The sequence below is a fragment of the Ornithodoros turicata genome, chromosome 2 (assembly GCF_037126465.1).
Source record: "Ornithodoros turicata isolate Travis chromosome 2, ASM3712646v1, whole genome shotgun sequence".
Taxonomy (NCBI): Eukaryota; Metazoa; Arthropoda; class Arachnida; order Ixodida; family Argasidae; genus Ornithodoros; species Ornithodoros turicata.
The window spans coordinates 79,193,903-79,208,881 of NC_088202.1; the positions used below are offsets into that span (position 1 = coordinate 79,193,903).

The window sequence follows — 14,979 nt, forward strand, 5'->3', positions numbered from 1 at the left end:
GACAAGTGGGTGTGTCTAGAAGAGAATCTACTGCATCTATACATCAATGCAGGCGATGTAGGATTTCTTATCCTTGTACTTTTGGAAGAATAAGCAGTAATTATGCAGAAATCGATGCATACCCCACACTCTCCATCAAGGAATGAGTGGTCTCACGAAGTACATGCGTCAGTACCGACAACTGGTTCAGCTTATCAGAGAGCCAAGGGGCTTGTGGCAGGAAGTGAAATATGGAGACTCCGGCATCTAGGAGGCACTGGCTTCCCGAGATTGTTACGGGGATTCACGCAATATATTTTAACACCTGAATGCTAATATGTTAGTTCGAATCTATGTTATATTATATGTTAGAACAAAGTTATGCACAGACAATGAGAACCAGACGTATATCAGAATCCCAAAGAGAGCAGTGAATACTAGTGCACAGCAAACTTTTTTACACTGTTTTGGTGTAAATGGCTTGCCCCAGGGCGCACACTTTTTTAGTGTTGCCTTTACACTCAAATGATGGGTATTTTGTTAAAACACCCTTTAGTTAAGTGTAATCCTAATAAAACACTCTTATAATGGGCGTTTCACAACAAAAACACCCTTAAAACGGGAGTATTCTATTGAAAACACCTTTTATGATGGAATTGTTTTCTGACAAATATTCCGTCTCAAATGGCTAGTGTAATAGAAGCTTCCGCGGCAGCGTGCCGAGACCAGTGGCCGAGACATACAGTTCGACGTTCTTGCTTCTATGGCAAGCACCAACACTCCAAGCTCCTGAACATGGCAGACTTCCAGCCGTGGTTCCATCGTTAAACGTGAACCGGAGCGCAATGCGTCGCATGCACGCCTTTGCAACACTGTGGGACCAACGTCAGCACCGAAGTTTGAAGAGACCTCGGGCACCCACAGTAGCCTATATTGGCGTGTCAGATGGATCATACAGGGTGGTTCACCAACCATGATAGAAATTCATAGTAAAAAACGTAGGCCCCGGAGAGACATGCGGTAAAGGGATTTTTTTCTGCCAATAACTTTTGCCACATATTGGTAACATTTTTATTTCATTTCTCCGCCTCTTTTTTGACGGCTCGTAGTGTGAGCGCAAAGCTGCGAAGAAAGGAGGTTACATTGACACGCCACACGAGGGTGGAAAGGGTTACTAGCCGTCGGGCGACCTCATTTTTGATAAGATAGCTCTGATTCCCGCACTCACCGCGCGTGTTTGTTCCGTGGGTAAGGCTTGTAACCCTTTCCCCCCTCGTGTGGCGTGTCAATGTAACCTCATTTCTTCGCAACTTTGCGCTCAAACTACGAGCCGTCAAAAAAGAGGCGGAGCCGAGGGGGCATTTCCAGGGATTTTCGGCGAATTTATTTCGGCAATTGCCATTGCATTACGAGTGGGATTATGTGCTATACTGAGTAAAATGACCACGGGAAACTTATTTCCGCAAAGAAAACGTTAGGTTGCCTTGGGAAATTTCGGAGTTCAATTCAAGAAATTAACTTTCCGTCAATTGAAACGAAATAAAAATGTAACCAATATGTGGCAAAAGTTATTGGCAGAAAAAAATCCCTTGACCGCATGTCTCTCTGGGACCTACGTTTTTTACTATGAATTTCTATCATGCTTGGTGGACCACCCTGTATACTGAAATACAATTTGTTGGGGCACGTTCGTTACATGTGGTGGGGCCGGAACGTTTGTAACGGTGACCGGAATTTTGCAATTAACACCCACGCTTGCAACGAGTCAAAGATACCAACTAAAGTCCTAATATCCTTCCCTGTCAAAGACTGTGTTTTTAACTCAGGTTACCTTCTATAATGTGATTACTTGCTCAGCGGAGCTGTGAAACCAGCATAATTTTTCTCTCGCGAATTAAAACACCATTTTTAACACCGTATTCCCAATTCAAACTGGGTGTAAAAAAATGTGTATTTCGACGTAAACACCTGTTTCAACACTCCACTTTACACCCTTAATGATCGACATTAGATGAGACGTGGTGTATGCCGATATTACACCTTCAGTAATGCTCTTCTTGCACACTTTGCGGGATAGAAAATCGTGCTTTTTTAAAATAAGAATACACCTTTTTTGAGCAAATAAAGGTGTAAAATGACTTACTGTGTGGTTTTTGATCGATTTCTTGATCGAGTAAGGAACATTTTCGTATACATGTACAAAAAATCGTAACACCCACATCTATACATTGGTGTACAACACCCATATCTGTAAGTGTGGGTGCTGTACACCAATTGTGTTTCTTGTTCACATTTGCCTCAGCAAGAGCTTTATGAGTTCATGCACAAACCTTAAGCCCTGAAGAAGAGCTTCTGGGCAATGTAATGAGTAACCGTCAGGACTCATACATTAATTAACGTAATTTGGCCAAATGGAATAAAAATTTGCTATGCGAAGGTCGTTTTATGCAATTAATTTCAAAACGCTTGGTCATAACACGCTGCTCGGCGCTGAATCCCATAGAAACGTTTTCCACGACAACGTATAGCCTGCTGAATCTCAATGCAACAGAAATTACTCTCTGTCACCTGTGCGGATGAAAAATGCGCACATGGGGACTTATTATTCCCACGTTAATTGATGCTACACTCCATCCACGACCTTTCTGTTTCTTTCATTTCCATCTTCTGTGCCACGTCGACAGGTTGAGTCTGGCGCACCGGCGCTGCACGCGATTGGCAACTCGCAATCATCTCCATCCCTTGCTGCGAGTCATACTTCTGCGACCTACCGGTGGCAACCTGTGGCAAGGCCATAGTGCCCCGCGGTGTTCTCGTCCAAAAGCACAAGCGCTTGGCGCGACAGATAACGCCACTATGGGTCCTGATGGCACTGCTCGTCGACATGCCGGAACTTCCCTCGAAGAAATTTACATCTGCTCTTCTTCTTCCATCAGCTTAGTTTGGCTACACGGTTCACCACGCTGAACCAATAATAACAATCTTAACGACACATCACCCGCATATCCTGGCTGCAAATACGCATGCTTAATTCCTGACATAGAATGTCATCTATCCCCTCGTGATCTCGTGAGATCGCATACATGTACAAAAATTCGCCACAAAGGAAAACCACTTTGCATAGTACGTCTTCTCGATGCGCTTTAGAAATTAGGTCACAGGTTCATCGAAGTATTTATGCTCGAATAACGCGGCAACGTGTGCGTTTCGTCTCTAATTGTTTAAATAAATGCGAGTCGTCAAATAGTGGAACGGGCGCTTGGTGTGGAGAGGAAGTAAGACCAATCTATCAGGTTAGAGTGACCGCAATCGGTATCTCTCGAAATATACCGTTGAGTTCAACCGTGCATCATTCAACAGAGATATATACGTTACCCCTATTAGAACATCCTCACTTGTTCAGCGTCAGTACCGACGGCTGTCTTGGAACTCCCTCTCTATGTACCAATACATACCACATACAGTGGTATGACTTGGAGAAACTGCCGAATAAAGTGAACACAAGTGCCAGTATTTTGTACCAGTTCCAATATTTTATTAAGTGCTCATACTTTCCTTTGAGTTAGGTAAAGGATGAACTAGAGCCAGCAGGCTGAAAAGTACAGCGTAAACATAAGGGGTGGTGGTGGGGTAACGTTAACTAGACTATAGCGGTATGCCTTTAGGGAAACCACTCATCAAACTCAGAAAATCTGTTTCAAAACGAACACACCCCTACACATAAATGGGATGATGATCTGGTGGGTCATTCACCGCCGCTATTTCAAAAGGAATTTATGAACTAGTCATTGTATTCCTTGTAAGATCGGTGCATATAGAATGGCCAGTAGACGATATTGAAAAATGCGAAACACAGGGGAAACATATAGCGGCTCGTCCTGTCGACAGCTTGGCTTCTTTTGATGTTGCGATGGTGCTCCAACTTGTTGTTCTTATGCATTGCGAGCAGAAGGTCGTCCACCTTCTGACCGTAGCGTATTTTCTGCAAGATAATGTGACTGTATGTTTACACACGAATTCGACACATACTCTATGTGTGATGTGGGTACGATAGAGGGGACATCAGGTCACACAGGAAAGGCGAAACTTTGTCTTTCGGGTAAAGTACCCTACAGAGCAGACAAGGTAGAAGTGGGATTACTGTTGTCTCAACCAGCGCATCTAGATTATGAGGTCCTCACACGGTTAAGAACGCCTTCAGCACAAGAGGTCGTCGCAGTCGTACTTGGAAAATTGAGCGCGTGCCAATGTGAGCAGTGGTCCGAAGAACTTCTCAGCGCACTCTTTAGATCAGCGTTGGTTTTCTTTATACATTTACCGTTCGCTGCGAATTTTTGAGAATGAAGTGCGTGGGCATTGTTGGCGCTCGAAGCCCCAACGTTATCCCCGCCTCCCTCCACATGTTTCCGAATGAGGATCCTCGGGGCTAACCTTTTAACAGGTCTTCACTTTGCTCATTAAAAACATGTCTTTTGCGTTAAGCAACAGTCAATAAACAACGAACAGTCTTGAACTTCTTATGACGTCATATTCTTAAGGGCAGAGGCATTCTTTCGTTGAATACTTTCCGTGGGATTCAGCTGCCCTACGTATTGACGGCTAATAGTAGTGTCCTCCCGCGACCAGTAACCCAGACACTTCCACGTGTTTATTTAACTATAGAGAACCGATGATGGGCGAACGTAGACCTGTCTGGCATTAGAGAGTTTTCGGGAACCGGCGCGGTTCATACGGTCGATCGGTCGGTCGGTGCGTGGTCAAGCGGCGAGATGGAACGTTTGAACAGTTCTAGATTACCACAGCATCCCCACATAGAATGCCATTCAAAATGGCGTCAGCGTTCCTTTAGGATATTTTCGACGGCGAGTTTCTGACCTTTAGTCTGAATGGAGATGAACCTCAGAAATACTAATACACCACGAAGTCTTCGATGAACGGAATTCTGTGAGGGACCATTACGGCATCCGCGGAATGCTTGGGTGCTGCCGAGCAGATGAAATTCATCGCGTCGGCGTCGCCGATGTTTCAACTTCGTTCGCGAGACACCGAAACAGAACGATCGGAAGGGAACAGATCGTCACCTCGAAGCGGTCAGGAGAATCGACGTAAAACGACGATAAAACCTGAGACAAGGAACAGAAAATAACAACATGACACGTTCTCAAACTCAGCAGCTCGTTTGAAGACACCATGTACCAGCTCGCCTGCACCCTTGCGCTTCTATACCGTTGAAGCACGAAACATAATCCCCCCGAGATAAAGCGCATGCGCATCGCTCCTTTCTCTCTTAGCTGATCGTACATGGCGTGCTGAACCGAGTCTCAAAATGTTTATGTCGTTAAGAGACAAAAGGCTGTGTTAGAGGCGGTACGTATTTAATGGGCGACTGATGCCAAGGTCAATTCGAAGATGATGACCCTCGAAAGTGCGATGGTGATGCTTCTTCCTCACACGATTATCGTAGGTAGGGTGCCTCAATACTAGCTCCCTCTGAATGAGTTGGTATTCGGGCACCCTAATCGTATGGGTAGTGTACTGCTCTCCAGGACTGAATCACCACATGTCATAGTCACGATTTATTTGTTGTCGTTAGCTGACCCGCGCAGTGCGACGAGAAATGGAAAAACGCTTTATCTGCTGGTAGAGAATTGCTAAGTCTATTCAGAATACGCTGTCGCTGGTACAATATATGAGGAACAATACGAAGTTAATGGGAAAATATTCTATAGCACAGTTTCGTTCTCCGCCATGTGCATGCAAATTCCACGAAGAACAAACCAGAAGCGTGCAAGCGAGCTGCTGTACCGTAGGCAGGGGCTGTGACAGCGAAGCCCCGAAACGAGGAACAAGGAGGGACATACACGCACAACGTCACCAGCTCACTTAGTACCTAACCGTCCTTTCAGCGGCTACATTTCTTTGAGTCTGAGGAACACATCACAGAACAAAGAGGAGACAGTAGGGGCGACACAGGACTTAAAGCAGTAAAATTTTAATGCAGAAATACCTATACATGCCTCCTCACCTTACACGTTCAGATCGGAGAGAGATTTTTGTTACGTTTCTCAGAATCAAGGAAATGTTGCTCCTGACTACAAATTTCCTGACTTGGTGTCGTCAAAGGCAGAGGCAAAGAGAGTACGGAAAAGTAAAATGCTCTAGCCCCTGTAATCTAGCCGGACGGAAAACCAATACGCCTCCTGTGCATATACCTCTTTCCTGTTTGTTCGTTTGTTTGTTTTATTTTTGTTTTGTTTTTCTATTTTTTCTGGCTCTATTGTTCAACCCACGAACGCGTTTTGGAGTAGCCGGTCCTGACCGGGTCGGGACTAACATCTCGATATCTTTCTTTCGTTTCCAATTCCAATTCCCTCTGCTCTTAATGGTTCTTCCAGACATTTGCTCTGGCTAGACGTTACGGACACATTTGCATTAAACTACGTAGCATATAACTTAAAGTAAGATGAGTTTGAAAGACACGTGTCACTCTTTCGATATGCCATACTTACGTGATACGTTCTCACTATCCAGTGGTCAATAATGCGAACCCAGCGCTTTCGCATCTTCAGTCTTACGAGGTAATGAGCAATAGTGGAGCACGTGAGGACAGCGAAGATGAACATTGTGCAGACAGCGAACCAGACGTCGATGGCCTTCAGGTAAAACACCTTGGGAATGGTTCCGCGAACAGTGCTCGCGATGGACACGACAGACAGAAGTGTCACAGCTCCTAGGGCGACTCTCGCTTGAGGTATATTCACGTTTAGCCACAAACAGACCCAAGAAATGACCACGATGAAAGCAGTCGGGAGGTAGGCGTATATCAGATGGTATTCACGTTGACGTTCCAGTACAAACGTTGCCTTGAGGAAACTGTACCTGCCTTTAGACAACAAGAAATACACTTACAACTGAGTTACTTGACAACTGACTTATCTGAGTTACGTCTGATTTGATAGACGAAACACGAAGAGAAAAACGAACACGATGTTAACACAATGATATTTGGGGATGGTGTGGTTTACCTGCTGGGAACTGGCGCTTCGGTGGAACAAGGGGGGGGGGGGGGAGAAGTGAAAGTAAGTCTTCTTAACCTTCGTAAGTCTTCCGAACTTTCTGAAACGAAGAGATCAGGTTCCCCCTGAAGTCCTTCGAGCCCATTTTTTATGCTCTGGTAGACGAGAAGTGTTCTACGTTTGCAGCAGCATGTACAGATGGCGCATCCAGGAATGGCAAGTCCGCCTCGGCATTCGTAATACTGTCCGAAGGCGTCGTGCACGGGCGACGCCATTCGCATCCAACCTCATCAACAGCTGCGGAACTCTATACCATACTTTTCTTTCTGCAGCACATGGGCAGTGTTCACGGACTCAAAATCTGCACTGCAAGCTATTGAAAATTCTGGCATGTGAGGGTCGTACGCACCCCTAGTGATGGACGTGTTAATGGCTTACTACATTGTGTACGAAGCCGTGCACAAGGTGGTTCTCGAGTGGGTTCCAGCCCATTGTGGTGTCATGGAGAATGAGCAGGCCGACAGGTTCGCAGAAGCAGCTGCCTTGTCTCGGAGACGGACGCGTATTGCGCTGCTAAGAGGAGATCGTCGTTTCATTCTTCGACGTCTCGTGACACCCCTGGCTTCCACCCAACGGTCAACTGACTGTCAACGGTCAACTGCATTCTCCCGCCATTTATGCTGAGAAGAGTTGATCCAACGCTCGCTTTCCGCGTGCCACAAAGCCTCTCGTCAAGATGCTGCATATTCATCGAATGCGACACGATATGGCTGTTACAGCTGAGTGGCGTACCACTTGAGACAAATGGACTCTCCCAGATGCTGTCACAGCGATGCTCTAGAGGCCCATAGCACATTCTTTTTCATTGCCCACACTGCCAACCTTCCCGAACCGCACTCTCCGCGGCTCTTAATCAGCTGGACTATTGCCCCCTCTCTCTATCCAGCCCACAATGGTCTGCCCTCAAAGCTACCTTTACCTCTTTGGACAGACTTCAATCTTTATTGTGAAGGGGCTCATTATTTCATTCCCCACATCACCACCAGTAATGGGTTGGAGTATCGCCCCTGGCGATGAAACTCCCCATTCATCATCTAACACTAAAGTTGTTGGTGGTAGCTCTTAGGCAGGCGCGAACACAGACGACAATAAAGAAGGAGGACACAAGAGAAGCGCGACTACCAACAATTTAAGGACAATGTACTATGGTAAGCTTGAAATGTACCATAAATCTACTGTGTGTCAATAAATTGTTGGTAGCCGCGCTTGTCTGTTGTGCTCCTCCTTCGCCCTCGTCTGTGTTCGCGCCTCCCCTAGTATCATGGTGAAATTACCCCATGAATACCTTACCTGAAGGTAATGTCTTAGTGTAGCTTGTATTGTAATATTCAGTGAGGTCAAACTCTGGTAGTTCATAAGGTTCATTTAGGATGATGGAATCTTCGGGCTTCCAGCGAAGTAAAAGCTCATTCACTGCATATCCGTCTGCGGTTTAAAAGCAGGACATTAAATGCATTTTTGAAAACTTTTGAGAAGGAATAGAGTGCCACATATGCCGTGATATGACAATCATCGAATGTGAACTTACATGAACGAATTATTATGTGACACTTTTGTGTGTCCAATGGGAACAGACGAAAATTCATGAAGCATGACAGCTGTAAGTTCAACCTGATGTTCGTAAGGAGAAGAACAGCTTTAGCACACAAGTTTTTGAAGACCTCCAAAAAGCTCAATGGTCTAAGTGAGATCAAATTATAACGTCAATAAAAGAAAAAAGAAGAGTGCGGACGGAGACAGAGAGAAAATAGAACATACAGCGTTGTAAACGCTGAAAGACTACTTCGCGCGCTTAAAAAGAAAGCATCCATGGAATGGTATGGCTGGTCGTCGGCGAGGCCAAATAAAGCGATGTCGACACGTTTTGTAGGCAAGACCATGGTTACGTCCCTCTGAGATACGCGAGGGGCTTTGCACTTATACTTTGGAAAGCAGAACCAGTAGCACATCTGCTACACCCTAGACATACGGCAAGTTGGAGAATAACTTACCTCATACTATACAGGACACGTCCGTCCGGATAAAGTTTGAGTAACTTGGTTGGTACCGATACTTTCTGTACTCGTGCATTTTTGGCATTCGGAAAATATAGATCCGGAACCCATATCTGTGTTGCAATGTCTTGAGCATTCAAGGTCAAAGTGTCATTAATTCCAAACCTTCGCAGGTTTAGCCTGGAGTCGTACCATGACTGTCGTAGATAGAGATTTGTCCTAAATTCCTGTTCATGGGCAGAAATCACATACAGTTGATGTGTGTCATTGGTTATTACTGTAATGCTACAATTGAAAACAAGAACTATGTAGTCACTGCGGTGCCGAGGTGCAGAACGACGCTAAAGGCAGACTTGTATTACCATATTCGGGGAATCAATTGGACCGATATTATTGATTAATATGTCGACGTCTACTTGCGTTGGCTTTGCTGGAAGATAAGTACGTCATTAGAAGCCCATAAGCTTGTTATCGAAAAGTGGTATTGAACATAACCCACATGAGTTAAACGTCGGCCAGACTCGTCTGTCATAGTTCTCTATGATTCTGTCGAGAAACGGCATACTCCGACGATCCGCACGTTTAGAGAGGTGACTTTCAGCGCTCGTGTCCTTGTGGACAGTTCCTCGTTCGTCCTTCCTGGTTCTACATAGCAGTGCATTATCAGTCTGATGTGTTATACGCAAGAAGTGATTCCCAGAGCAACGACAGCAAATGCATATACTGACGATGAGCAAGGAAATCAAGATATCTCCAGAAGTGCGGAAATGTCTCATAAACATGCAAGGAGACAACACGAATCTTTCGTCAACAACGAGAATTAGCTGAAAATAATGACACCGTGATGTTACACGTAAGGTCTGTCCGCCTATAGTATGGCGATATGTTGCACGCGCCGTATAGGGTAGGACTGCGGATAATTTCGACCACCTGGGGTTCTCATGAAAACTCTGACACAAGGTGCTGGAACATGCTACATGATACAAGCATAGACGACACAAACACGTAAGCCTCCTACGCCCAAAATCAATGAAATCCAATAACCCTCCTGATTTCCGGTCATGGATGCAGGGAAATCAGGAGGGTCTAGGGTCGAATCGTGCCGTCAGCACCTTTTTCTTGGGTTGTATGATTTCGTACATCCTTCGTACGAGAGCGCTGGTAGCGGTTCCAGGAGAAGACCCTGCTCCCGTACAAGAATGCAGCCAGCACGGTTTCAAGATTTTGTCGCGAACTAATGTGAACTAAAACGGGGGTACATGTGCGACCACGCGGGGTGTCAGTGGGGGGACCTCATGGTGTGTGCTTTTCGCATGGGCCATCCCACTTGCTGTCCTTATCAGGAACGCGCGTCTTACAGAAGGATGGGAACTGAAACTAGACTTCTCGTTTTTGCGATGAAAATCTGTCACTGGTGTTGAACATCACGCGTAACGCTGCTAGCTGGTGAGTTGTTTCTGGTAAAAAAGGTTAAGTACTCTCCCTCCATGGAAAGTTTTCATAGAATTCCTCCAGTACTGTTTTTGAAATGTGATGTGGGCAAGCATTGCGCATTGTCCCATCCTACAGATGGCAATACAAACCCCTCTCAAAATATTTTTGTGACGACGCTACTGTCCAGAACACTGGATCTGTGTGTTAGACCAAGACGTATATCAACCATCTTGGGATATTGGGGACGTTGAATGTTCGTGTTGAAAGCTTCTATCAAATATAGGTGCCATGTAGCTTTCGAAATCTTTCAGGAAGTCTCCTCATTTTTGGATCTGATGCGAACATTTCGATATGCTTTGTAATAAAAGTTAAGGGAAGAGCCTCAGGACGCGAGCCACCGATATTGCGAACGGAAATACCGTACGTCCATACAACCATACATCTGCTCGAAATATCGGCAGCTGTCGTCCTGCAGCGTCCTCATCGGTTCACTAGATTTTCTACCGTTTTTCTTCTATCACATCCCATCACATCAAGTAAGTACTTTTTTTCTTCCTCCGCTAAAATATTTTAATGCCATTTCCTTTGGGAGTAACTTTCTGAATATTACTGATAAAATTGATTCTTATAAGGTCTATGCAAGGTAAGTTCAAGTGCCCACCCTTACAGTTTCCGCAAGTGTACACTTCATGCATATCGTTTGCATTTAGCTACATACATAAGCAATACCTCTGAATCACTTTTACGAGCGTTTACTTACGTCATTGAGTAGCCATGTACGTGAAGCGGAGCGGTCATTGTGACGACACTGACAAATACAATTTTCAAGACAAACATGGTAGGGAACTTGTGCTGAATTGGACGAAGTCCCGCAAATCGCACAAAGTTTCAATGGGCAACATATAAAGCAGACGGTTGCGAAAGTGAATAGCAATGACATAATGTTTTGTTGATATTGACGTAATAATAGGTGGACGAAACTTCCGGTACTCCAACCCATGCAGCCCATACAGTGACATATCGAGAGCATCTATTGTTTTCAGTCTGATTCACACGTTGGATCTCAAAAGCTATTACCCCTTTCCTTTCTTTCTTTCTTTCTTCTCTTCAGAAGGGGCTAAAGCAATGGGGTACTTCAACCGAGGTATCACAGCTGAAGTCAGATCAGCCGATAGCCCCTCCATTACAGACATGTAGGAAACAGTTTCTTCTAGAAACGCTGCTGACGATATGTTCGGATATGTTTGGACATACCCACATGTTCGACATGTGTGTCGACCATTTTTACGCTAACTTGATGCTTTAGTTGTTTCTGTATTAAGTATTCAATCTTTGACAACGCTATAGCTGCAAACAGGTATATGAAATTACCGTAATTATTTTGTAGCATTGCCATCATGCATGAGTCCCCTGGAGGGCAGTGCCCCTAGGGTTCAGGTGGTGGTGGTGGTGGTGGTGGTGACGAAAACCGGCTTGGCATTGTTGGACTCACGAATGTGGGCTGCGTCACGACTGTAGCCAGGATGAGATGAGATGATGTGATAACAGATGAAGATGGAATGATGACGGCCGAAAGTTAAGATCTAGGGCAGTCACTGCCAGAGTTGATGAGAAGTCAGAGCAGTACTCATAGCCTTTGAGCGAGGCCAGATTCCTGGAGAAAGCAGACGAGGCTGCGAATTTTGGAGTGTCTTTTCGTGAAAGAGCTTCTGGGATATAGGACATCATCCACCGTACAACTCCTGCAATGGCCAAGGTATTTCTCCCGCACCGCAACACATGCACAGCAATGGAGCAGAATATAATAATTGGGTGTTTACGTCGCGAGACAACTGAGATCGGAGTAGAATATGTTCGATAGTTTCAATTTGCTGACAATGAATGCAGTTTGCGCTGTCTACAGAGCAAATCTTGAATAATTGCAACTTGGTGAAAGCGCTTCTTGTTCGCAACCTGAAGAGCAGAGTTTTGCACTGTAGGAAAGTCGTTTCAGCGGGACATCAAGTCGATGATTTTCCAGGATGTCCCGGATCTCATGGTGCTGCATAAGAACTATCTCGTTGATGATCAATTTTCTGTCACTGACCCGGGGTTGGCAAACTAGGGCTAGTGCTGTGGTGTGCAGCAGATGCTAGTTGGTCCGCTTTTTCGTTGCCACTGATGCCGACGTGGGAGGGGATCCATTGCAGGGAGATGTCCCCAGCGATTGCCTTGTGTTGGGAACATGACATTCTGACACACCGGGCTAGAATGCTATTACAGGTGGGGTTCACCACCATTTGGAGAGAACTAGGGTTGATAACTTTAACATAAGAGTTCTTCTCAGCCAATGAGATATGAAAATTTACCTTGTATAAAAGAAATGAGAAGGTATGTGTGCGTGCTGGTACGCTGCCTCTTTATAGGGAGGCGAGAATTTTGCGTCCAATAATTTTAAAATTCTAATCCACTCCAACCTGTCCGTTAAATTCGTGCAGGATTGCCTTAGCAGCAATACGATCGCATCGCAGGTTGAAAAACAGAGCATTTATGGAAAGTACTTTGTAGCAAAAACAGTGTTCTTAAGGAAGCAAAGTCATGTCTTACAGGACAAAGCTCAATGAAGGACAAGAGGAAGACTTTCAAACACACATACGTCGTTGCAACGCTGCCGCGTAGCGCAGGCAGGAATACAAGGAAAATAGCGCACAGGAAATGTGGGAAGCACAGGCTGGCTTCGTATAAACACTTTATTTAATAGCAAATTACTTCGGAGTGACCGCAATTTTCATACGTAATATCTGTTTCTGTAAAACGGCCAATAGACGAGGTTGAAAAACATGAAACATATCGGGAACATGTATCTGGCGGTCCTCTCCACTGACTCGGACCTCTTAATATTTCTGTGGTGTTCCAACTTGTTTGCCTTCTTGAGCTTCACGAGGAACTCGTCCGATGGTGTTCCATGCTTGTAAATCTGTAAAAGGCCCATGTGACTATCACATCACAGTTGCATATCAGGACAACAAGGAGACGTAAGAACAACACAACAACGAAGTCGCACGTTAATCATGTCACAATAGATTCAATTATTCTAAATTTGCAATCATATTACAGTGACAAGCACTTAGGGCACACTGTTATTCAAGAGCTCACGGTTGTTCGGACGCTCAAACGCCTATTTTCATCGGGAACACTTACTACCATGACGGTTCCCTTCCTTCTACTTGATATAGCGTACATGATTTTCTATGACCTCTATAACCTGCAGCAGAAGTAGTCACTGCACTTGCATATTATTATCTTGGAGATTCAGTATATGTTGGACCGTTGTGTTTTGTCTGCGCGGTAGCAGCGTATCTGGTATGAAGCGAGTGTAGATGTGCCCGCACCTAAGTTCCAAACTCAGGGTGGAGCCAAAGACGGTAGCAATTTGGGCACATGCGAAAAGTTGTCTGGATGTCTTGTCTTCCACTATAGGGACTGTTTAGAATGTGTGCCGTGCGAAAGTGAGATAACGATTACGTGGGCAAAATGGATATGACGATCGGTGTGGAATCGCTCAGGTTCGTAGGAGAGCCCTGGCTTGCTAGGCTGCTTTAATAAGTTTATCTTTACTTAGTGGGTTATTGAACATTTACTTCTGTCTCTCTTATTATGTCTGCCCTACGCGCAACGAGCATCACGTTATATCATCGCTGTGTCGGCATGTAGCAATAACAACTACAACATATATATTCTGTTGATGAAGTGGGGAGGTTTTCCACTCTAGGAGGCATGTAGCAAGGCGCCCTGGACACCCACTCGAAAAGAGAGAGAAGTCAATACATGCAAAACAGGATGACATTTTGTACTAGTGTACGACACGCATGCTGTCAAATGAGTGTCCCTTTCCAAGTAGAACATTTTGTAACTCATTTTCACGAGGGACTAACTTACGTGGATAATGTTTGCGATTCCAAAATCTATTTTCCTCATGATGATCGGTCTCAACTTCTGACGGGACATGTAGTTCACCATGGCAGATACTAAGATGACCCCAAAGATGAAGAGGATGCAAGCAGTGATCCAAACGTCAACCGCCTTGAGATAGGAGACCTTGGGGATATCTCTGCGCACACCATTAGCGATGGTGACGATGGTCAGAACACAGTTGACGGAAAGAACCATCCTGGCCTGAGGAATATGGACGTTGAGCCAGAGAGTGTGCCAGGACATGAACACGACCAGGATCATGGGGAAGTACGTGTGGGTTAAGTGGTAACCCGCCCATCGAGTCAGGACGAAAGTCGCCTTCAGGCTGCTGAAATTACCTGCAATAACGTAAGAAATAGCAGAGACGGATTATCGCGTATTGCAGTGTTCACTAGAAGATAAGGAGCCATTGTATGTGTAGCTATGTAGTGTGGTGTATGTACGGGCTACGTATGTAGCCCAAAGTTTTCTACTTATTTTTTATGGATCGGTGTTTGAAATACGCACGGCTGTAATTGGCGCAATCCGCGCACGACGTTTGA

The 14,979-nt window shown here is 45.1% G+C and overlaps 1 protein-coding gene across 1 annotated transcript; it reads right to left on the minus strand.

Annotated features, from left to right (window-relative positions):
• Positions 1-3,760: 3,760 nt before the first annotated feature.
• Positions 3,761-14,698, minus strand: LOC135384821 (glycine receptor subunit alphaZ1-like). Its single transcript, XM_064614006.1, has 6 exons — positions 14,402-14,698; positions 13,348-13,439; positions 9,549-9,694; positions 8,346-8,480; positions 6,489-6,862; positions 3,761-3,961 (listed from the first exon to the last, which is right to left on the minus strand). Exons 1-6 carry the CDS (start codon positions 14,696-14,698, stop codon positions 3,761-3,763), a joined length of 1,245 nt encoding a protein of 414 aa, XP_064470076.1.
• Between the last annotated feature and the right edge of the window lie 281 nt (positions 14,699-14,979).